This window comes from Scardinius erythrophthalmus (genome assembly GCF_964197995.2).
Source record: "Scardinius erythrophthalmus genome assembly, chromosome: 17".
NCBI lineage: Eukaryota > Metazoa > Chordata > Actinopteri > Cypriniformes > Leuciscidae > Scardinius > Scardinius erythrophthalmus.
The window spans coordinates 21,415,022-21,441,634 of record NC_138237.1 but is presented as its reverse complement, the minus strand read 5'-3'; the positions used below and the strand labels follow the sequence as shown (position 1 = coordinate 21,441,634).

At 38.3% G+C, this 26,613-nt stretch overlaps 1 protein-coding gene across 1 annotated transcript in view; it reads left to right on the top strand.

Annotated features, from left to right (window-relative positions):
* nrxn2a (neurexin 2a) overlaps positions 1-26,613 on the top strand; it is a gene marked incomplete at its 5' end in the record, with an annotated part of 371,676 nt that overhangs the window by 317,700 nt on the left and 27,363 nt on the right. Inside the window, 1 exon segment of the mRNA XM_081391515.1 lies at positions 2,473-2,654. Within this exon segment, the coding sequence (XP_081247641.1) occupies positions 2,473-2,654 (182 nt within the window).

Genomic DNA, 26,613 nt, shown 5'->3' with positions numbered 1-26,613 from the left:
ACAAGTGCCAGGAATGACAGGTGGCTTCACTTTGGCATCATGGTGTTTAGGTGAGATTTGAGGAAAAAGAGGATCTTCCTCATCCTCATTTAGTCATTTAGCAAAGCATTAATCAGTTGGGAGGGCGTTTAAGAAAACCCAAATATCAGTATACCAATGATGACCAAATACCTGCCCTTGTAGCAGATGCTGAGCGGAAACAAATGGAGAGCACCTAACGTCACTTTATGCTGTAGCAGAGCTTTTTAATAATGTGATGACCCTTAAAAATGTCTTGAAAAAAATGTCACTTGAGCCCCTCTTAAAAATGTCTGAATGTCATTTTATTAGATAAAATACGTAGCATAAGCTTATAAGGAGAGCACAAGCACTTTTCAAGCGAAACATCGTGCCCCAGTTTCACAGACAAGTCTTAAGCTTAGTCCCAGACTGAAATTCATGTTTGAGCTGTTTTAACTGAAAGCAACTTGTTAAAATATGTCAGTGTTTTGTCTCAAGAAGCACATAAGTAATGTCTTTTCTAAGGAATGATGATAAAAGCTACATAAATGTCCTAACTGAACTAAGCCCTAATCCTGCTTAGTCTAAGCCCTGTCTGTGAAACCAGGCCTGTAAGTTTGTTTTATTTTATTTTTTCAAATTTCTTGCTTAAAAAAATTCCTAGGAATATTTTTAGTAAATATAATTAAAATCTAACATCTTGATGACACTTTACCTTCATGATTTATTGGTTGATATTAATAAACTACTGTAGTTAAAACAATCAAACAATGAATCATTTTACATTACCGGTATACAGTACATTATTGATACAAACTGGCACATTATTAAAATAAAAAATTCTGTCTGTTAACGTTAGGTGCCATACACTGTGAAGTAACATGAATAAACAATGAACATTTATTGTATTTATTAAATGGTAATACTTTATTGTACAGTGTCTTTGTTACATATGTTACATGTACTTACCGTAGTAATAACAGTAAATTTCGCATAATTACACGCAACTAACCCACAACCAAACCCTTGTCCTAACCCTATAAGTACATGTTGTTAATTAATATTACTCGGTACTTAAATGTATAATAACTTTGTAACAAGGACACCTTAAAATAAAAATATACTTTTTAATGTTTAATTTGTTTAAAAAGTGCAAATTAAAATGGATTATGAAGTATATTCATTTTATACTATACTTTACATTAAAAAAATAACAGTGGATCTAGTGCAAACATTAAAAATAACATCAAACACAAAATGCATTTAAAGACATAGTCCAGGATGAAATCCAAAAAGCAAGCAACACACCTCAAAAGTGGATACACGGGAAGAAGAAAAAAGTGTGGGTGGCCATAGCAATGCAGCATCCGAACCCAATAACAACTCGCAAAACTGTCCATTTCATCTGATGTATGTAGTTGTCCAACATGTGTAAGTCTGAAGCCCTGTCCAATGGGATGAATGGGAAGGGGCAAAACAAACAAAATGGAAAGTGTTAATGGAAAGACCTAGTGGAACAGGTACATAGTCAATGAAGTTTACCTGTGGTTAATCTTCCATGTTTCTGAAGCTATATGTATTTTATTTTCATTTAAATGAGATGTAGGCTATAGGTATTAAGTAGTAAAAATACCTCAGAAAATTGAAGTTAAGAAAGGGTCTAAAACATACTTTTTTAATTGCTGTTTTTTTTTGTCTCTTGTTTCTGTGAACCTTCTTGATGTATTTCCCTGCATTGTTCATTAAGTATAACTGGATGCACTCCATTGTTGTGTCATTGTTGCTTCAGCAGCGAGGCAGCTCACATTACAACCTCTCGTTTTACCCTGGCAAATCGGTCCACGCTGTTGCCCAGGTTCATTCTCTAGGGCTGTTTCAGTGCGGATAGCTTGGCAGTTTAAAGTATGTCGGGCACCCGTCCCGCCCTGCGGTGGTTTCATACCGAGCTGACGCAGCACGGCACTGGCTCCATTTCAGACCCTCAATTCTATACAGCTGCTGTGATTCGATGCCATGTCCAATTGCGGTGAAATATTAGCGCCCAAGTATGCAGTGAAGAACAAGAGCAACAAGAGGGCAAGAAGTTGAAGTTCACACTGAAATGGGCCCTTTTTTTCAAGGCCAGTAGACATTTCAGCTCCAAATTGACGCAGGATGTTTGAGTCTGAAATGGCAATCCTGAATATGTCGTTTGTCACTAAGGAAACAATTCAAATGAGCATTTAACGCACATGTGAACAGATTGCAACTTATTATAGACAGAGACGCTTTTATCTCGTATGAGGCAGTGCACAGGGCAAATGTGTGATGTGAGATGGTTCTTTAGCATTCGTCTTGCCTCACACGTTCACATTCACATCCCTCCTGCTGTGCTGCTCTACATATTCACTCACTTTCATTCTTATTTTCCTTTGTCTCATGCCACATCTTTGAACGTTTAGCTCATGTTTAATGTCTTTCTTCATTTGGCAGCTGGGACCACGTATATTTTTGGGAGAGGAGGAGCGCTCATCACATACACCTGGGCACCCAATGATCGGCCAAGCACCCGGGCGGACCGTTTGGCCGTGGGCTTCAGCACCCAGCAGAGTGATGCCATCCTGGTGCAGGTGGAGAGCAGCCAGGGCCTCGGAGACTACCTGCAGTTGCACATTGTGAGTATCATAGCTCAGTTTGAAGCTCTAATAGGCTTCTTAATTTGGATATTTCTTGTCCTACAGTCCCCTGTGGGCTTTATATTAACACACAGGTGGCTCAAGTGTCTTTTTATTCCAGTGTATTCCATTTTTTCAGCTCGGTTTGGCTGCATTACAGTCTGGAAGGTTTTTGAAGTCTTCTTTTTTTAAGAAAACTGTAGGACTGTCAATTTGACGTTTAGTGTGGTGTAAAAAACAGTGTGAAAACAATATATTAAAATAATGTACAATATTTTACAATAATAACTATTATTTTTTTCACATGTCTGTAGATTTACTGTCAACAAGATACAGAGCTAAAACTCACCACTGACATACGTAAATGTAATGCCATGCATTTATGCCATGTCGTAATAACCATAATTTCTAGATGACAACCCTAGCCGTTCTACTAGGAGCGGCTCACATCCTCTGAATCAGAATTATGCATTTTTATGGCAACACTATAAAGCCCCAAAATATGAATAATCAATAGACAAAACCACAATATAACATGAAACAAGTCATTATTCATATGCTTTATCAATAAAGTTATTGCTCATTTAGTGGGACAAAAGCATTAGCTACATTAAACTGTATTGTATGTATTTTTTTATTCTTTATTTAGATTGTTCTTGCATTGTTAAGACATTAACAATAGTCAATAATAGGAATTACAAAATAACTGCTTAACTACATTTTACTGAAGCTACTGCCATTTCGAGTGTTTACACATGAAGCAGCACTCAGGTGGTACAAGCAATGTTGTACTGTAATTACAGCAGTTCTACAAGGATGTGAACGCTTTTTACAAACGGAATCTCGTAATTAAGATAATTACGATTAGGCCCGGCACTAGAAGGGGGCAAAAGGGAGCATTGCCCCCTCAGATCTGATATGTGCCCCCTCAGTTTCAATTTGTCCCTCCACCGCCGATTCCAAAACGCGATCAACTTTAACCCTTTGACATGTACAATCACACCAGATTGATTTGAACGTTCAGCGCATCACGTGATCAACTGCTAAATTTAAATGTGCTTCCGCGCTTTGGCTGGCTCTGAGCCAGAGACAGATGAGCTCAGCACTTGTCATATATCACAACTATTCAGTGATTTCAACCACATAATGCTTATTTTAGGTTTCAGACATTTAAATAGACATTTAAATTAAGTACTAGCCCAAAACGAAACATTTATAGTTTATTAAATACACACTGATGTCTATGGAACCAGCAATAATAATCCTTTCAATTATGATTTGACAATGCATTGTTTTATTCATATCAGTTACACACTGGGTAGGTAACTATAAAGTTTACTGTATTCTTCTCCCAGTTCACCGTCCACTTACTTTTATATATTTGGGGAGAAATTATCCTAATCTCTGAATTGCAGTGCAAACTAACATCAACTAACATGATCTTTATAAAGGTGTTTAAAAAAACACTTTCACTTACATATATTTGACAATCGGAATGTATCAGAAAGCTCATAATATAGTTAACAAGTTTAGGAATATTTTTGAATAACAAATGGTAAAACGAATGGCCCCCTCAAGACATATAAATGCACCGCCCAGTTCATGTGTCCTGGCACCGGCTCTGATTCCGACATGTGTGAATGCAACTTCATTAATTCTGCTGTGATAAAACTCTGGTATGTATTTTGTCTGGAGGCTTTTGTATGAGCAATGCTACTGACGTAGGCTTTGCCATTTCCATTCACTCAGTTTGGGAACTGCTGACAGAGAAACTGATGCAAATTGACTTGGATAAAAATCTTAAGTTGAATCATTTCAGAGAACGCTTCAGGGGCTCCAGACATATGAAGCTATATTCAGGGATCAAATGATGAATAGAAGCTATGTCCTTACATTCAATTCTCCTTGATAAGATCCAAGCACACCCCCTCCCCCACCCAGGCAGATAGGAGGAAATTACCCAAAAAAATAATGGAATCATTAATCGCTAAACAGTTTCTAAAGAAAACAACATGCCCTTTCATATTAATTTAGCCTATTAAAACAACATAGGGCTGAGATAGTATGACGGTAGATCAAGCTTGTAAATGCCTCGTTGACCTCTTGGCTTATTACTTGCAATTATATTTCAAGGGAGTAAAAAAAGATGCATTTTAATAAGGTTCCTCCGAATGAATAATTAATTCAGCGTGAACTGTCGACTTTCACACTGTGAGCCGCCATGGCAGCACAGCCATAAACAGTCTGAGAGCAGCTGCTCTGCCAGACACAGACTGGGGCTTGTTTTCAGAAACTTCCTCCTCTCGTCACAGACACAAAGCACAAGAGTCTCCCATTCTGTGGGCTGAAGGATGGATCTGTGGAGGATTTTTTTTGTGTGTGTGTTTGGGCCTAATTTTCTGCCAGAGGTCTTGGACATCTTGTTCAGATCCATGGCATCATGGATTCGATCAAATACCAACAGATAAAAAATCAAAACCTGACAACTTCTGCTAGAAATCTTATAACAGGCCATGTTTGGATCTTCCAACAGGACAGTGATCCAAAAACAAACATCAAAATCAAAACAAAAATGTGTCACTGAACACAAAACCAAGCATCTGCAATGGCCATCCCAGTCCTCTGACCTGAACCCTATAGAAAATGAGTGGGCTGAACTGAAGAGAAGAAGCGCCAACATGGATCTGGGAATCTGAAGGATCTGGAGAGATTCTGTATGGAAGAATGGTCTCTGATCTCTTGTCAGGTGTTCTCCAAACTCATCAGGCATTATAGGAGAAGACTCAGAGCTGTTATCTTGGTAAAAGGAGGTTGCAAAAAGTATTTAATAAAAGGGGGCAAATAATTGTTCCCCATGTGTTTTGGAGAAAAACATTTATTTCATAATGTGATTTTTCCCCCACTTTCAATTCTTTTACTTCAATGAAAGGTTAGATTTTTGCAAATATATATATATATATATATATATCAAAAGGATTAACAATGCAGATTTATTTTTTACAGCCATCTTTGATCATATTCACAAAGGGGGCAAATAATTCTGACCAGCACTGTACTGTATGTATTTTCATACTGTATGCAAAGATGAATTTATACTCTTTAAAAATGTTTTTAAAAATAATTAGTAACTACAAAATCCGTCTTAATCACTGTTTGTTAACAATATAATTAATTACAAAATTAACCAAAAATGTTATGATTAATTGATTCCATGGTTTTCAATCTGTCTTTATGTACAGTAATAATGTCAAAGTGATTTTTTTTCTTAAATTTTCCTCTGACCCCCTTATCATTTATATTAATTGTTTATGCTGATAAAAGCTATCAGCATATTTGAGCCTTACCGATGTGGGTATGTTATACAAACAGGTCAGGAAACGCTATATCAAAAAGCCTCTGTCCTCACTAAACTGGTCCAAGCGATGGCATCAACCTTGATTACAGCGCTCCATGATTTGACTTGTGTCGTAAATAATATTTGGTTGTATATAAAAATGAGTCTGTAAACTTTATGGTAGACATAAACGGCGAGTTATGAAGGAGAGGCGTGGCAAATAGCATGCAAGGTTTCACGCTGCTCTCAAGACAACTCAGCTTACGCCTCAAAATTTGTCCTTCATGTAGCAGGATTTACTTGAGCTTGTAAATTACAACCAAGGACAGATAATCCAATTGGTCATGAGCATGACAGATGTATGGAATGACTGACTACGGTGGGCGTAGCAGAGCCCGGCGGCCCTTAGGCGGCTGACTTCAGGGTGTTCCCTTTCTTTCTCTCTTACGATTCATCCCTCTTTCTCTCTATCTCTCTCTTTCTCTGATGATGTTGCTTGGGTTTGTAGCATCGTTTATTCCCCCACAGAGTCTGAGGTTAGATGATAGCTGAGCAGAAACAGCTCAGGCTGATGAATGAGACAGAGCTAGGGGTTGTTACGGCTTGTAATGAATAGCAGACTCATTTTGTATTCTGGGTGGGTGCGTATCGATCTGAACCAATGTTCTGGCCTCCTCCATTTTGCTGGCATCATGCATTGAGGTGGCCCCAGGGTTCACCTGCCCACCTGTTAGTGGCACAAAGTGATGGATTAATAGGGCGTTATGGTCTTGGTGGCCATGTTAACCGAACACCTTGGAGAGAGGGCTTGAAATGGATTGTAGGCGCCACCCAGACTGTGACCCATTGGTCGTGACATCAGCATGGCTGGGTATGTGAACTTGTGACCCTGGTGCCCTCTGCCAGCTGGCCCAGACATCAAAAAGAGAACGCAGACTGGATGGCAGATGCTTGAGTGACCATTTGCAGTTGTACTTACCAATGTGCTTCTGTTTGTTCACTGGTACATGATTATAATACAGAAACAGTAAGATTCTGCTGAAGTTCCTGTGATTCAGCCTGGTGCAGGGACGACGTCAAAACCCGGAAGACTAATTCGCCACTGGTTGCCTCGAGATTCTCCTGTGGGGTTTTATAATGCCTGTGATAAAAATAACTTGACGATTCTTTGACGTTTTGTTCAACAAATAAACTGCACACACTCACACCCCAAACACACAGCAGAATTAACCATTGCTCATCTCTAATAAAAAAAAAACACAACAGCGATCCTGAGAAAATCACTGTTTGAACAAAACAGTTGTATGAATGATTCAATGTCTCGCTCATAAAGAGAGTAACATTGTTACGTTAATAAATGTAATACGTTGTAATAAATGTGTGTTTGAACGACTCACCTGAACAAATTATTTAATGACTTACTCTTTAAGAAAGTTGCTGCATCCGACTATGAATACTTTCAGTATGTGAAAAACTGTGTGTGAAAAGAGTAGTATGTCCAAATTCACAGTATCCATAAGTTGAAAAGTACCGGCAAGATTCTGAAGTGCGCATCTGGTACTATGACACCATAGAGGTACTATCCCATCAGTGTGTTTGAATGAATCAGTTAAATGATTCAATCACTTACTCATAAATACAGTTTTTAATACTTGTTTCATTAAAACAACCTACAGCAAGAGTGACTAAAAAATCCTAACCAGTAATGCACAGATTGACAATCTTTCTAAAATGAACACTAACAAGTGGAGTGACAGAAAAAGTCTCAGTGCTATTGAACTGTTATATCAGCACTCTTGAAACAACACTCAGACCGGAACTAGCTGTTGTATAACATGACAAAAGCTTAGAGATGTTTCAGACAATTCGATTTGCATCATTTAATGCTACAAAAGATCTCTGGCACTGTAAAACGAAGGAGCTGGAGCGCCTCCCACTACAATTAGCTGCTCCCACCGTGTGTTTGACTAATAGGCAGATTAAATTGGCCTTTGTCAATCACAGCCCACTGTAAGCCTCCTTCATTAAGCAACTTTAGAAAGCACCCTGTGGCAAAGGCGATCTCTATGGAAGGGAATCAGGAGTAGAGCACAAAAGAAGTTTAACTGTTCTAGTTAGAATATTCACACAGACCCATTTTGCTGGCAAATTCTGTATTCCTTTCTCGAGGGGAAATGAGTAATTCAGTTGATATTATTTTAATATGATCTCACCAACCTTCACCTCAAATTAAAATCATAGAAACATTTTATAAATTTAAAATAAGTCTATCCTCTATTCAAAGATCAGTTTCTGTCTATTGCGCCAACCTAGCTATACAGGGGATTGTGACGTGTCAGTGATTCCCAAGAAGGGCTACTAGGAAATCAACCATATAACTGACATGAAGACATTGAAATAAAAGCATTTACACTGTACCAAATATACCTAATAAAAAAAAAGCAATATACATACTGTATTGGGCCCTATTTTAACGATCTGAAACGCAAGTGTCAAAGCGCAAGTAACTTTGTGGGCGGGTCTTGGCGCTGTTGCTATTTTCCCGGCAGGATAAATGACTCTTGCCCCAGGCGCAAATCTAAAATGGGTTGGTCTGAAGTAGCTTCATTATTTATAGGTGTGGTTTGGGCATAACGTGAAATAAACCAATCAGAGCGTCATCTCACATTCCCTTTAAGAGCAGACGCGCTTGTTCTAAAGCGGATTCCTATTATAACGGCGGATTTGCCGGGCGCGCGCCAGGAGCGGTTCACAGCCAAGGAGAGCAACGCTCTCGTCAGGGACGCTGGGGATGGAGAAACCCACCCAAATCAACTTCGGTTAAAAAGGCGTATGATAATTTGGGTAAATGTGTAAGCTAGATGTATGCTTTTATAATAAATTGTCTATCTATCTATCTATCTATCTATCTATATATCTATCTATCTATCGTAATAATGTATGATTTGCAAAAATGAAAACTGCTGCTTCTGTGTAGATAAGAGAATCAAAGTGTATGCACGTTGTGCACACGCTACATTGATTATGGCCAAGCATGCGCCCTTAAAATAGCATATGAATAACATGCGCAACGCGCCACTGACTTTAAACTATTTTTTCCTGGTTAGTGGCGCAATTGTTTTCTAAACCTGCAAAATAGCATGAAGGAACGTTTGCGCCGGAACACGCCTCCTTTTTTGCGCTGAACCGCCCAGGGAGCGCAAGTTCATTCCCTAGTTTAGCGTCGTGCTTCTGTGGAGGGAAAAGCGCGCTTTGCGCGGGTGCAAAATAGGAATGATACATGCGTCGGTGTACAAAGTCAATTGCGCTGGGTGCAAGATAGGGCCCTCTGTGTTTACAAAGACTCCAGGCAGATGTATGTATATATATATACAGTACTGTGCAAAAGTCTTAGACATGTTAGTATTTTCACCCAAAAAAAATAATAATTATTAAGCCAGTTATTTATATAATTTGCTGTAGTGTGTCAGTAGGAAATATTAGTTTGCCATTAATTGTAATAATCCAGTGAGATTTTAGTATGCACAAGGAGTCTGACAATAGCCTTCATGTCTGGGATACATGAAGAAACAGAAAAAACTGAGACAGACTAAATCCAGAAGAGCTGTGGCAATGTCTTCAAGACGCTTGAAGAAACCTACCTGCATTTTTTATTTATCAATTAACTTCTATTAACTAAATCAAATCAGTATTTCCTGTGACCAGCCTTTGCGTTTTGAACAGCTTTGGTCCGAGGTACACTTGCACATAGTTTTTCAGGTAGCTTTGCAGGACGGTTTCTCCAAGAGTCTTTGAGACGTTGCTGCAGTTCTTCTGAAGTCTGTCTCAGTTTTTTCTGTTTTTTCATGTAAACCCAGACAGACTCGATGATGGTGAGATCAGAACATACCGGCTGTTGACAGACTCCTTGGGCATACAAACATCTCATTGGATTATTACAATTAAAGGAGTGTTTGGAAATGTAAACTGATATTTCCTACTGACACACTACAGCAAATGAAATAAATAACTGGTGTAAAACCATTTTTGGGGGGTGAAAATACAAACACTATGTTAGTATTTAGCACGTCTAAATACTAAGACTGTGGGCCCTTATCTTGCACCCAGCGCAATTGACTTTGTACACCGACACATGTATCATTCCTATTTTGCACCCGACACACAGCGGACTTTTCCCTCGACAGCCACACATTGGTAAATTAGGGAATGAACTTGCGCTCCCGGGGGTGGTTCAGTGAAAAGAGGAGGCGTGTCCCGGCGCAAACGTTCCCTGGTGCTATTTTGTTCCAGAAAACAATTCCGCCACAGACCAGGAAAAACCTAGTCTTAAGTCAGTGGCGCGTTATTCAGATGCTATTTTAAGGGCGCATGCTTGGCCGTAATGTAGTGTGTACACAACGCGCATACACTTTGCTTCTCTCATCTAAACAGACGCAGCAGTTGCCATTTTTGCAAACCATACATAATTTCAAGGAAAAATATTCCACACAAGGGAAATCATTGTGGTGCCCATGAAGATGTGAAAAAATAGGCATAAATCTAGCTTACACATTTACCCAAATTATTATACGCCTGTTTAACTGAAGCTAATTTGGCTGGGTTTCTCCCATCCTCATACAATATCTCTTCTCTGTGTTTTACGGCCCCGACGAGAACGCTGGTCTCCTCGGCTGTGAACCGCTCCTGGCAAATCTGCCATTATAATAGCAATCCGCCATGGAACAAGCGTGCCTGCTTTTAAAGGGAATGTGAGATGACGCTCTGATTGGTTTATTTCATGTTACGCCCAAACCACACCTATGAGTAATGTAGCTACTTCAGACCAACCCATTTTAGATTTGCGTCGGGCGCAAGAGTTATTTATCCTGCCGGTATAATAGCAACAGCGCCAAGACCCGCCCACAAAGTTACTTAAGTTTCGCGTTTGATACTTGCGTTTCAGATTGTTAAAATAGGACCCTATAGATAGATAGATAGATAGATAGATAGATAGATAGATAGATAGATAGATAGATAGATAGATAGATAGATAGATAGATAGATAGATAGATAGATAGATAGATAGATAGATAGATAGATAGATAGATAGATAGATAGATAGATAGATAGATATACACACAACAGTTAGTTCAGGCCCTTGAATCTGATTGGCTGAGAGGCCTTCTACGAGTGCTGATAACTTTTACCGTCTAAATGGGCAGCATTTCTCCCAGCAAGCAGCACAGGCGTAGGTGAAAAGCCATTATAATTTTCAGAATACCGTTGTTGTCACGGAATGTCTTTTTAAAAGTTTTCAGAGAATGTAGTTGTTTAAACCTCAAATCTGCAGTTTATTTCTAAAGATAGCACCTGTTTGACATTTTTCTCAGAAGTTTACAAAGGTCTTTCTTTGCGATCTCTGCAGTCAGTGCTCATGTTGACCCAAGAACAGCCTTATCTCTTCTGACATATACTTCTCAAGATATATTTATAAAAATTTATATAGTACTTATATTTAAATGTATAGATACATTTTTCAAAATGACATATATAATGGATCAGTTTGAAGGGAAGATGCTTGCTGAGATTTCTCCACAGTATTGAATATGTTTAGTTTAAAAGTGAAGAATTGTAATAATATTAACGATAATGCTAAATGATGATGTTCAGAAAAAAATATTTATAGTCATACTGCGGGGGCTGTGGTGTTATTCAGGTCAAAAAGTTGCTGGGAAACACTGCCCTATGGGACAGTATTTTTCATGGGCCCATTTTGGCTGGGCTCAGTGCAACAGCTCTAGAGCTCCGTCACTGCACCATCCATCTCACATTTGACTGGTCGAGGTGCACTTTGGCTATGGAACAGATGCCAGGGGCGGCAGCACACCTCAGGGAAATCATTCTTTTTAGTGGTGTGTATCCCCTAGACAGATGTGCCGTGATTAAAAAAAGGAAGCAAAATCTGTCAAAAGGCTGTGTGTGCCTTTTAAAGGTAATTAAAGGTGCAATTGTTGTGAAAAGAGTTGAGTTATTCAGCAAATTGTCTTCATCGTCTTGCCCACTGAACTATGGACACATACACTGCAAAGTTTTGTGAGTGTACAGAATGCAGTCCTGCCACACCTTATCTTGCTCTGAACTTTGACTGTGGGAGTATTTTGTCACACTTTTCAAATGCAGGTTTTTATGGAAGCTTGTTTCCGCCACAAAAAAAAAAAAAAGATAATTGCAACTTTTTATCTCACAATTGTGAGTTTACATCTCGCAATTCTGACTTTGTTTCTCAGAATTGCGAGATATAAAGTCAGAATTGCGTGAAATAAAGTCGCAATTGCGTGTTTTAAAGTCAGAATTGCGAGATATAAAGTCAGAATTGCGTGAAATAAAGTCGCAATTGCGTGTTTTAAAGTCAGAATTGCGAGATATACAGTCAGAATTGCGTGAAATAAAGTCACAATTGCATGTTATAAAGTCAGAATTCTGACTTTTTTTCTCACAATTGCGACTTTATATCACGCAATTCTGACTTTATAACTCAGAATTCTGACTTTATATCACGCAATTGGGAGATATAAAGTAAGAATTGCATGATATAAAGTCGCAATTGCGTGTTATAAAGTCAGAATTGTGAGATATAAACTATTCTAAGGTTAAAAAAAAAAGTGTCTTTTTTTTCCCCTTAGAATTGGACTTTATATCTCACAATTCTGAGAAAAGATGTCAGAATTGCGAGATATAAACTCACAATTATGTGTTATAAAGTCGCAATTGCGAGTAAAAAAGTCAGAATTCTGACTTTATAAGACGCAATTGCGACTTTATATCTCGAAATTCTGACTTTATTTCACGCAATTCTGACTTTATATCTCGCAATTCTGAGAAATAAAGTCAGAATTGCGAGATGTAAACTCGCAATTGTGAGATAAAAAGTCGCAATTATCTTTTAAAATGTTTTATTCAGTGGCGGAAACAAGCTTCCATAGGTTTTTAACCTAGCACGACATGTACTTTCCAAATTATTTATATTTAATGAAGAATTTAGTAATTATTTTGTGTCGCTTTTTTCTGATCTAGAGCCTGCATGCTCAAAACGTCACCTGTGTGAGAGTCTATTATTACATTTTTGCATTTTTAGAGCCTTGGTGTGCCGACTTTTTTCTGTTTTTTATTATTTCTTTTGTCGAGCACACACAGTTGGTTGACTGTGCACTAAAGCTAAACCCCGGAAAACAAATTTGTTTTAAAAAATAAACAAAAAAATACCTTCAAATGTCATAGAAGTGAAGGGTATACAAGGGCACTTGACAAATTTAAACAATTAAAAAATACAAATGCAAACCAATACAATACAGAGTCAAACCGTTTAGTTTGTCTCTGAATATTTGAATAAACTGAATATTTAATAAACTATTAGGTTATAGATTGCTTATATGGTGGTATTTTCTTAAAGAACATATTTTTCACCTTATTTTGAGAATGACCCAGTGTGTATGTGGCCTATGACATGTTGGATGTACTAACAAAGTGAGCTTTGGTGGGTTAAAGTGGGATTTCTGTGCCAAAACAATCCTTATTGATGTGTAAAGGACTTTGGATTCTCCCCAAGGACGGTTAGTGAACATATACGGCATATATAAAGTTTTTTAAATGGATTCTGTGAGGCATTTGCAGAGCTGTTTGTTGTATGCTGAATGACACACATCTTTCTGACCTCTATTGAGTCCAATTCTCCCAATGAAGGCTGCATTTGGTCATAATCTACCATGAAGAAGATATTAACTCTGGAAAGCAGTTCCAGCACGTTGTTCTTATAGCTTTGCGTCCCATTTGTCAAGCCGTTTGAGGGAGAGCTCAGTTGCTTGTCAGTAGGAGAGATGACAATTGATTCATAAATTTGCTTTGATAAATTGTGCAGCAGGGATGCGTGATTCCAGTGCTAAATCTAGTGAGGAGGAAGAACACGAGGCCTGTGCTGCCTTCCTGTTTATTAGCAACTTCCTGAAAGACTTCATGCTTTATACATTTTACATGAGATATTTTCAGCTTCTCCGAATGAATGCAGATGCATTTGGTACCCGAAGAAAATATGTAAGGAGTGTAGAGAAGAAAGGGTTTGGATGTGTGCCTCAGTGCACTTAACCATGACACGAAGACTGAAACGAGAAGTGTTTTGCATGCGATTGATGGATTAGCCTTTCCTTTGAAATGCCTCGTTCAACATGCCTAGGACATATATCAAGCTCTTTTCTTGCTGTCTCCGGAACGTACTGCGGTAAAATATGTGCATCTCTTTTGTGCTCTGGTGCAAAGGTCTTATTTGTCAATATAACGTGTTCATTTAATGTGATTATTTTTATAAAAGTGACAATTAAATTAACAAATATAGATTTAAATGCATTTAAAATAAAAGAATTTCAAAATAAATTTTAATTATTAACAAAAAATATAGTACAGAATGCTGTCTGTCGAATTAAAAATATAATATACTCCGGGTCAAAATGAACACCGCTACTGAGAGTTTGTGTTTTGATATTATCAGATGAGATTGTCCTGGCTCTGAGCGCGAGCTCGCGAGGCTCCGCCCTTTGGGCCGGCAGCAGCAGCTCATTTGCATTTAAAGGGATACACACTAAAACGGCACGTTTTTCTGAGCCCCAAAAAATGACAATTTAAACATGCTGTAAAAAATTATCTGTTGGGTATTTTGAGCTAAAACTTCACATACACACTCTGGGGACACCAGAGACGTATTTTACATCTTGTGAAAAGAGGCATAATTGGTAACAATTGGCAAAAATAATTTTTGAGCACTCAAGTACTGGTTTTGGTATCTATGCCTAGGTCTAATTATAGAATTTTTACCTTGACATTTACCATAAACATTTTTCATAAAAAATTACTGTAAAGTAATTTTACAGTGATTTATATGTTTATGTTTTCTAGGTTTAGAAAATGCCCCATGTGCCATATTGTAAATGAGACCTTTTTATTTTGACAAACCGAAACACCCCACATCAGTAATGCATGAATGCTTATTTCAATCTCTCTATGAAAATGTGTTCACACTGTTTTTCATTTTGCGACATGCTTGGGGCGTGCCATGCTTATTTTAGAGTACGCATCTCTGAAAATGTCATAACACAACACTGTTATGCAATCAGGATCTACATCTAAGTGCCACTGTAAATGTACAATCCAAACAAATAATTTATGAGAACATCCACCTGTGTCTCATCACATTTTCTCAAATGAAAGGTTTGCTGTGAGAGGTTGTTAATCAAAGGTACAGTATATGTTTCTGTTGAAGTTCGCATTATTTTAACTTATTTTAAAAAAAAATTGTTTTGGAATTGTTTTAGAATTTGTGGTGAAAAACTACATTACCCATGATGCTGTACAGAAAATTCCACCAATCAGATAGTTGCGGGGAGCAAATCTCACCAAAAGAGCTCTGCAGGGAATGCCCTCTCCCATGCCCATGAAACACCTGAATGATCATGTAATGATACTTTAATATGTGTGTGTGTGTGTGTGTGTGTGTGTGTGTGTATGTGTATATACAGTATATATATATATATATATATATATATATATATATATATATATATATATATATATATATATATACACACACACACTGTATACATAATTTCACACAAGTGCAACTATTACCAGTTAATAGTTTTAGTTAATATTTTTAGTTACCAATTACAACACTGGAAGTGGAACACTTGAATCCTGAATCTGGATATTTTGTTATCTAATGCAGTGATACTCATACATTTTAAGTGTAGCCATTGTGTCCAAATCATTTTTGGTGATACTCTATATAATTTTAGCCCCTTTTCCTGTATATTACGTGCAGTGCTCTGGTTGTGAGAGTGTTTGTGTATGCGTCTGAGTGTGTGTGGGTGTGAACGGTCCTTCTAGCTGTCACTCTCACATTGACAAAGTGGTTTGGAGAGTCCTTTGGACCTACTCTCTACTTCGCAGTTGCTACTCCATATCAGACTCTCTTAACCGAAGCTATTGCACAGTGATTACTCAATGAAAGTGACACAGGTGACCCTGCTGCCTCACTGTAGATGTCTCGTCCCACCTATGTATCCCACAATCCTCTGCTGCATCTCCTCCCACCCCAGACCAATCATCTCACCCTCCTTCCAGCACTCCGAATCACATTCGCTCTGCTATCCTTGTTGAGATTCAGCAGAAAAAGTCTAAACAAAGGGGATGTGCCTCCTCGGCTCCCAGTCCACGGGCCCGGTGCAGGCGGATGATTTATTGTCGTCCGATATGCAGGGCCACTGTCAGAACCCGACCCGCCGTAGCCTCTAACTGCGCTCTGAATGCGAGACGGCACGCCTTTGGGGAATGGGAATCTTGCCTGGGGCAGTACTGCAGAGTTGCGCTTGTGTGCATAAAGGACACTGAGAGAGGAGGGGGGAATACAAGGTGACATTCCTCATCCTTCCTGTGGATAAGATTATTTGGTCTTTTTCCCTGCAGAAGCTTAGTAATGTTGATTCCTTTAGACCATATGAAACCACGTGTATTGGATACAGTAGAGACTCCATTAGTAATATTATATATTGCCATTATTATTAAAACATTTTTACTACAGACATGAGACTTGCAACCATATAAGGAGTGACTTGAATTAAAAGAGAATCTGAGCCCTGTCCAGTGCAGAGGATATCATAGAGATATGGGAATGGGCTCTTTTGGCTTGAGCTACTTAGTAACCACCTAGCAACCACCCTGAATACCCTAGCAACCGCATAACATGCACTAAAATCATTCACAAAAAAATTATAAGCAACTGCAATGCCCTAGCAACCACCTAAAACACTTGAGCATTGTGGAATAGATTGGTACAGACAAGCAGCACTAGTTAGTTAAAGGAATTTTAAAAAATAAAAATCGAATTCTGTCCCTGTCCATTCACCCAAAACTTTGATGATTCATAAAGAGATCATAAAAGTAATACATACATACAGTATGTATGAATTTAGTTAAATACTCTTCTAAAGAGACACAATCACATATGATGAACAGATTTAATTTATATGTAGACATTGATCAATACATACATAGAGCTCATCAAATTTGACAAACGGAAGCTCAACCATGTTTGTGTGACGCAAGAACCAATTAAGTTTGTTCTCGAGCGTCAAATTGACATTTATTTGATACACCATATTTGATGTGCTCTATGAATTTCATTAAAATATCTTAATTTGTGTATTGAAGATGAACAAAGGTCTTATGGGTTTGGAACAACATGAGGGTAATTGATGACAGAATGTCCTTTTTTGGTTGAACTATCCCTTTAAATCTGGTGCATTGTGATTTGCTTTTGAATTATTTTTGGCGGAAAATAGATGATAACTAAAAAGAACCATGTTAAATCACAGATGTTTTCTGTGAGGATTTGTCTTTCTTGAAAATCTGTTATTTTGGTAACACTTACGGTTTTATTAGTTCAAATCAATTTATTTATTGGTTAAGTTCTACATATATTCTTTCTATAATTTCTGCTGAATGAACAGGTGTATACCTGTGTTATTTTTAAAAGAACATTAACTAAGAAGATTAATAAATGCTGTAAAAAAAAAAATAATAATGCTGTAAAAAAAAAATACTACCCTAATGTATTATTCATGAATGCATTCTGCATATGTTAACATATAGAACCTTATTATAAAGTGTTATCAGGGCCAGAATTACCATATGGGAATTTGGGCACAGATCCAAGAGCACATTGTAGGGCCGTGTAAAGGTTTTCATGGTCAAAGATGTCAGGACAAGACTGCAAACGGGATGAGATGGGTGCATGGTTGGGTAGAAAGACCCTCAGACCGCTGTGTCCACTGTTACCACAATATCTTACTCCGGCCCTGAATCCTACCGGTATTAATTTGTGAGAATGTGAATATATAGCTATGCAGTTGTAGCCACCACCCCCCACTCCTCAAAGCCCCCCCCGTTCCCTAGCCGCCCACCTTAACCTGCAATTACTGCCTCTCCTCAATGCAATATTAACATGCGCTGCAATATAAACAGGCCACAAGACTGTTTTTGCTTGCAGCGTCTTGCCCATGTGCATGCCGCAATAGAGATGTGCCTTCAGGCTAGATTAGTCACAAGTCAGTCCTTCATCCTGTGCCCAGACTTTAATTAGACTCTCTCCTCTCTTCTTCCTCTGCTTCACTGAGGATAGCATCCGTCTATCCTTTTGTTTTCTCCATCCTCTCCCCAGAATTTCAATAACTTACTGGGGCCTCATTTGTTTTGTACAAATATTTTTTTTTACTCACTCTTCAAGATGGGTCTCTTGGACGCCTAGCTCATTTACACCAAGACAACTAGAGCCCTCCTGTCAAGCCTTACCATTCATGAGATTGTTGTTTCTTTGCAAAAAATGTTGATCTGTCCTATTACCAACAGTCAGTCACATTGGTCGCCCGTGGGGAGAGCCGGGCCATGCAGCAATATGTCTAGACGTAGTCTAGTGGATTAAGGCCATTTCATTCCTCACATTAGGAGGTCTGACTCAGTGCAGCCACAAAGTCACAGGTCATGACACTTTACGTGACAAAGCGGCCTGTAGCCACACTGCATTTTCATTTGAAAATCTCATGAGACAGTGTCGTCATGAAACTTCAAGAACACTAACCCAAAACGGCAAATGACAAGGGCAGTTTAGTAATGGAAAAAAATAAATTCCATTATTCCAGATGAGAGGGTAGCTAATAACTTTGCATTCAAGTGGGCTCCTGCATCAGATCCGCGTCGCACACAAAAACAGAGCAGCTCATTAAGAGGAAAGTACCAGAAGAGTAGGCTGTATTGTGGCAGGGTGTTCAACTGCAGAAAAAAAGACGGGAATTTTATGTGGGACATGCCAAGAATAAAAATGCACTCTAGTGAAAAGCTTTTTCAGCATCCAGACTTAAAAGGATGTGTTTCATTACCAGCCAATGTGGCCAATATGAGTCCCAGTCATCTACCTCTAGAGCGCCATCTTAATGAAAACTCTTGTAGCACCCATTTCCCAAAGCTGCCATTAACATGAAGCTAAAGGTTTCAAGACATATGGCCACAGTGCAGCTCTTGGCTGCATCCGAAATTGCATACTCTGAGTAGTAGGTACTTATTTTGAATGAGTAATTACTTTGCGAATGCCAAAAAAGTATGTTCTTTATCAGGGATGGGCAACTTCGGTCCTGGTGGACCACTGACCTGCAGAGTTTAGCTCCAAACCTAAAAGACAGTTTCTGGGTCCCATTGACTTCCATAGTATATTTTATTTTTTCCTACTATGGAAGTCAATGGGACCCAGAAACTGCCTGGTTACTGATATTCTTCTAAATATCGTCCTTTCTGTTCAGCAGAAGAAAGAAATTCATACAGGTTTGAAACAACATGAGGGTGAGTATATGATGACAGAATTCTCATTTTAAAGTGAACTACTCCTTTAAGGACTCAGACAGCAGCAGGTTTAGGCTACTGTCACTTTAAGAATTAATACATAACAAATAAAAAATTTGCCAAACTATCTACTTTCACTTAAGACATAACAGACTGTTTAAATCAGGGGTGGGCAAACTACGGCCCGCGGGCCACATGCGGCCCGTTAGGCTGTTTAATCCGGCCCGTCGAGTATTTAAAAAAATTGTATTAAGATCGCATTAATTTTGCCTTTTTTCTTGCAATACTTTGCGTTATATATATATTGCGTTGCATATATTTGACAATCAGAATATCAGATATTTCATGCCATAGCTAACAAATGTAAAAAAGGAAAAATGACATAAAAGCAGATCATCATTCATTCAGCGCTGTTGTGGCTGCGGTGTGTGTGTGTGTAACAAGCAATGACGCGTCACCATGGAAACCAAACAGACAGAAAACAGAGAATGTCTCTGCAGAAACTTAAGCGCATAGACTTGTTGCACGTTAATGTTTTTTCCTTTTTTGGAAACTCAATGAGAAAAAAAAATGTTTGGTAACCGCTTGCACACCTTAGTTTTTCCTTTGATTTGTCTGCTATTTAGTTTCTTTGCTCCTCTGGATTTGTGGATGTATCCTGCCCGATTCCGTTTACCGACCTTTATCGTCCGGCTTTCAACTACGCTCCCCTGTCTGCCATGTACAGAACCCGTTTTTTTTTTTCATTAAATATTCTGATCTGCCTTTGCCTTTTATGTTTAATTTTATTATTCTTAAAATAAATTTGTATATTTGTTTATTTCCACAAATGTATGACTTTTGGAAGTGCAAATTGCCATTCAGTTTTAATAAAGTTGAATTAACGTAACCTGTAATTTTTACTCTTCTAAGTGTACACTTGCATATGTTTTGTTTCTAATTTACTGTTAGGCCATTAAATAATAATAAGGATAGCTACACAATATTTAAAAAGTATAGGCTATAATTATCTAACATCTTTAAAAATTAACATCAAAACATAACATACTAAATGGGGGATATCTAGCATAAAAAATGTATTGTCAGAATGTCATCTCTCAGTTGTTGAATTTCGCACAGACATTGCCACAACGTTGTCTGTTTGCTCAGCCCGATCTTATGAAAGTGCGAATACCACGAATTGTATTTGTAGTGCATAATATGTTTTCGCGTGCATATGATATGCACTTTATGGCGTGTAATAGGCACGCACTCCACACCCCTAATCCTAACCAAGGGGTTTACAGTGTGTAGCATGCACGCAGAAAAAAAAAAAAAAATAAATAAATAAATAAAAACCTTTTTGGCATATAAATGGCACAAGAAATCAAATTTGTGGTATAGATACGCACTTTCATGAGATTGTGCTTCATAATCTGCTACTGGGCCGGCCCTCTGTCAAATTTTTAAAACCCAGTGTGGCCCTTGAGCCAAAAAGTTTGCCCACCCCTGGTTTAAATGAATGCTCACCAAAATGGGCAGTTTGATATATTTTAGTTTGTGTTTGTCCTTTCAAGTGCGTAATAAGAAGTATGCAATTTTGGATGCAGCTGTAGTTTAACGACTCAATTTTCATAAACTAAATAAAACTATGGTATGGTTTAAAAAACAGGTTGTTCAGGAATCTTCGTTATGACGTCATTGGCATAATTCACGTATTACAGTCTGTGTTTACATATCAAAGCCTATTCAGTATTCACCACTCATTTCACATGCAAGTTTGTCAATCATAATTAATCATGGAATTAAAGGTATAGCTTGTGTCATTTTAAGGGACTGCAGAAAATGGTTATATAAACTCTATATGTAAAATATTAGATATATTGATTAGATTTTTGAGATATGGGTGCTCAAAAATGAATGCAAGTTTGCTGTCGATTGTGGAGGGTCAGGATTTAAGTAGACTAAATGCTTGGAGAAGTCCGGCATACTTCACCAGAGAGTCTGTCATTTTCAACGGAAGATTGAGTTATGACAGTTTGATTAAACATTACAAGGTAAACAAAAGTTAAATGTGCTTATTTGCTGCCTTTGATTGGGCCTGTGTTTGTTTTACCTGTCGCCCGACCCATACATCGTGTCGTTCCAAATCCGCAAGACTTTTGTTCATCTTCGGAACACAAATGAAGATTTTTCTGATAAGAAATTTCTGTCAATACAATACATAGGGCATGATTTTACATCAAAATTCAACATATTGACACAAAATGATAACTGCACATCCACGTTTCGCTGCCTGGAGTCTAGTTATTTCTGTGAATTGCAGCGATCCATTTGCTTCTCTGTTCTGTAGCTTTCGGCAGTCTGTAAAAATGCACCTCAGATTTCTTGTCAAATCTATTTGTACAGTCAATCTCAAACTGTTTCCTGTTTTAGGGGATTGTTTTTCGCGGGATTCATGCTTAAAACCAATGCTGCCACTCAGTCTTTGTACCATCAGTGGGCGTAACCGCAGTCACTCTTGTTGACGGTGACATCACGTGCGTGCCCTTTATAAGATCAATAACATTTAGAAAATAGATGAGGTGAATTTCCATTTCGTGCTGGCTTTAAGCTGGGGTAGCTGAAAGTATTTTGACAAAAAAAAAATGGCACACTGCAGCTTTAAGGAAATGCATGGCAGAATTTGAACTATTAGACACCAAATACAAATTATTTGATATTTAGAGGGATTTTGAGCTCATTTCATTTTGTCAAATTACCCAGTGCTTAAAAATCAAATCCCCTGAGAGAACAATGGCACTTGTCTCTTTAAGCCCACTCCGACTGACTGTGAAGGTCATGTTCAGTGACTCCCATTAGCCCGCAGTGTGTGTGGGTAAACAGACAGGTGAGCCCATGCGTTAGAGCAGCACAGCCAAAGGTCACAATCGCTGGCCCTCGCTTGACGCTCCTTGCCCACCCTCCACACACCGATCGGGAAGACATGTTTACCTTTAATTAGTGTTATCGGTAATATGCAGAGCAGCCTGTCTCTTATCAGATAGACTCTGAACTGCCAGAACAAAAGCCTGTGGTTAAATTTGCCTCAAGGGTTTACAGGCTCTCTTATTCAAAATTAGCCTCCTTAATAGTCATTGTCTCCTCCGCTTTACCTCGCCTTTGCTCCTCCAGAAAGTAGGGCAGGCGTTTTCAAAGCACTCATGCAAATGAAAAGAGGGCTATTCCATTTTAGAGGGAGAGAACATAAACACGTCGCCACAAAACAAGGTTGTCTGCCTCGATTGGAGTTGAATCGCTGCGGGCTTCCAGTTGTCTTTTTAGAATGATTTTTTAGCTATTGTCTCAAGATGCAGTGTTGAATAGTGGTCATAGGCTCTCTGGGAAGGTAAATGCTGACAGGTAATGAATCTTTCCCAGCTGGTTATTTTTCCTCTGGGTGGTTTTGAAGCAGCCATCATTTTGTGCCAAGGATGCTAACCTCTTGCAGTCTCGAGCAGGAGGCGATCCTTAAACAGTGATTTTGAAAACAACGGCTTCTCCATTATGAAGTGCTTTGAAGCATACAGGCTAATTGTGTATTTTCATGAGGCATGATGGTTGATATCACATTTTGATCGCTTGATTTCAATCAGTAGAAATTGTGTGTATTCATCATGTTTTTAATCCAAGAATTGATGCCTGTTTTTTTTTTTTTCCACACATAGGGTAGTGAAAAGAAATCGGAATGTTGTGGGACAACAGGATTCAGATTTCATATCTGACCTATTGGCAAGATATTCAAACATAACACCATCAGAACTTCATTACACGTCCCTTTAAGGCGGATCAGTTCGCTCAGTTATTTTAGACTAGACATGTAGCTCATAGTCCCTTAATGGGGAAAACTCTGAAATCTCCAAAACTGTGTCAGTATTTTTCATTTCAATCATATGTTTCTAATCAGCAATACATTTTGGCAGCATTGATTATAATAGGTTTAATTTATTCAGCTCAAATCATGGTACAATAAGTATTTTAGGCTGGTCAAGCGAATGCAAATGCTTTCTAGTTTAAAAAATAAACAGATAATGCCTCTGTACAAAAAAAGCAATTGGCTCTTTAAATGAAAGACAGGCTTCCCTTTCTACAGTTGCCATATTGAGCAGTATTATTTCTCCCATTCGTTTCTCATACACACACACACAAACAAACAAAAAAAACATCTAAGCAATACTGCAAAGCTCTGCACTGTCTCTGTTTCCCATCTCTCCAGACTATCTGCAGTATCTGTGATACAGTAACTAAGCAGCGAGCAGATGTCTGCGTCTGGGCCGTCCCGTCTCTTCTGGCAGCTCTACAGCCATGATAAATCATGTCCTGCTGGGCTGTAATGGTACAAAAGGTGTTGAGCTTCCTCATGTTGAACAGCACTCATCCTACAAATTCCTTTATAAGGGTTTAAAAAAAAATGATTATGATTAAGTAATGAGAAGGAGAGTGTAGCTGGTCTTGGTGAGGTTTGGGCCAACATGGGATAGTGGGAGAAACATGACTTCTGGTGAGATCTAGCAAAGCTTTTCAAAACCAGGAGCTTTCAGCTGACACTCATTGGCAGGACGCTCAATAGGTCGTTGAAAGCCAAACACTCAGGAGGAGAACAAAACTGCTCTATCCGACTTAACCCTTATCCCAAGTATTAGTGGCAAGTAATGTGACCAATACATTGAGGTTTCATTTGTTAACAGAAGTAAACTACACTAGTTGACATGAACTAACAATGAAAAATACGGTAACACTTAACAATGAGGTTCATTAGTTAACTGCATTAGTTAGCATGAACTAATAATGAACTGCACTTTTAAAGCAATTATTAATCTTTGTTAATGTTAATTTCAACATTTACTAATACTTTATTAAAATCTTGTTAACATTAGTTAATGCACTGTGAGAACTAACATGAACAAACAATGAACAGCTGTATTTTTATTAACTAACGTTAACAAAGATTAACAAATACAGTAACAAATGTATTGCTCATTATTAGTTCATGTTAGTTAATGCATTAACTAATGTTTACAAATGAAACCTTATTGTAAAGTGTTACGGTGTTAACAAAAATACTTTTACAGCATTTTTTAAATCTTGTGTTATGTTGAAGTTATGTTCATTTCAACATTCACTAATACATTATTAAAATCCAATGTTGTCTGAATATCAATCTAATCTGTTAATATTATTTAATGGACCTAAGCTAACATGAACTAACAATGAACAGTCGTGTTTTTATTAGCTAATGTTAACAAAGATCAATAAATAATGTGACAAATGTACTGCTCATTATTAGTTAATGTTAGTTAATGCAACTAATGGGACCTAAATGGAACTAATGGGATTACTAAAGTTTCTAGTCATTTAGCTATCGTTATATATATTCCTGAATATTTTAAAGAGCATTTACTGCAAAATAGTCAAAAATAAATGTATTTATTTAGAAATATTATTGATGCAGTTGTCCACATCTGTCGCCATGGTTACTATGGCAGTACAAGCGGAAACCAGGGATAACGCGGATATTACGTCATTGACAGGCAACAAGGGACAGGCACTATTTAAAATTTTGAATATTTTTGACCCTTTCTTACACATTTCTGAGTTTCCCCTCTTTAATAACATTCTTAGAATCGCCACTGGCGTCCATTCGCTCACTCACCTTGTGTGGAGGACATCATCCATTTTAAAGCAGCAATGGGGTTGCCCACAGGGCATGAGGCCAGTGAAAGAGTAGAGGGGGATGATTTTGTCCTCTCCTTCAACTTCTGCCCTCATCAGCTTATATCATAATGCTCCACTTCCTTCCTAGACACTCCGCACTCTCCAAGCTCAAATAGAAGCTGCAGCAGATGTGGCAGCTCAATGCGTGTGTGGTCAGACCTGGGTCAGATAGGAGCAGTGGGCTGATGTGCTTGAGAAGCCATATGAGAGAGAGAGAGTGGCTTTATAACAGCACAAGGGCAAATCAATGTGTAGCTCCACAGTTTGACTGTTGCAGTGTGTGTGGGAGATTATATTCACCAAAAGTTACATGTGCTCTGTTTAGGACTTATCTAAACTGTAATGCTGCTATGTTTACTGCAATATACATTAATTCAGGGGGGTTTCAAACCTTTTGATGCCATGGACCCTTAGATATGATGATACCTTGTCCCTTCAAAAAAATAGAGGCAGAAATATATTTTTATGAAAAGCTGTTACTCTCTCTACTTCTGAGAAAAATAGTGTAAAACTCCCGCAATAAAATCACCCCCTTATTTTAATTGTGTTAGATAGTGTAGAATGCAGCAAACTACTGCTAAATCAGTGCAGGTTGTGTCTGGGTAAAGTAGATTACACTTGTGATTAAGATGCAGGTTTTTTTGGCACAACTGTTCAGTAAATTGACCCTAGAGCATGTATCCTTCTCTGCCCTTGTTTATCTGGGCATTTTATTCACATTACCTCCTGCCCTTTATAAAAAAATCCCTCGGTCAGTTTTGTTTTATTTTGTTTTTCCAGATGTTTGACATCTGGCCATTAAAGCCAGGTGTTTTGCACTTTAGTCAGCAGTGACAGCCTGTTGACAGGTTATTCTGTCCTGCCTCAGTAGCAGCGGCCTCTAGAGAGATTAGTCACCCACAATGCCCTTCACTCATATGCATCATCAGTATTGCATCAAACACAGAGGCCCTGGATCATAAATCACTCATTTCTCTTTCTCTCTATGAATGATAGCTTGCATTAGCCTGTTTCTGGCCGTCTGTTATGGTCATGAGATTAGGAGGTCATTGTGCACTTAGGGCATCAATCGGCCCCTTACTTGGGGCCACAGGTCGTGCAGTTTAGAATAAAGGATCCGTTATTCATCTCTTCACTCTGTCCTTCAATATCTTTGTGCTTCATCTTTCAAGTGAGTCCTCAAGCTGCATTGTACAGCTGAGTTTAACAAATAACACTCACTCCTTCTGTATTTAATTCCTGCTGAGGACAGAGGATTTTGAGCTAAAGTTCTTTAGAGAACACTTCAAAACTTCAAGACTTAAGGACAGCGCAAATGAAGGAACACAGACGCAGCCGGATAATTTCTATAATGACCAACGCAATCTACCAGGAGCTGCGCAAATTAGCATCTGGTTTAAGACATGCTTTTTTTTGGGCGTTAAATAATGGCGCAAATACCAGTAAATTGACTAGTGCAAACTGTGAATCACCTTACAT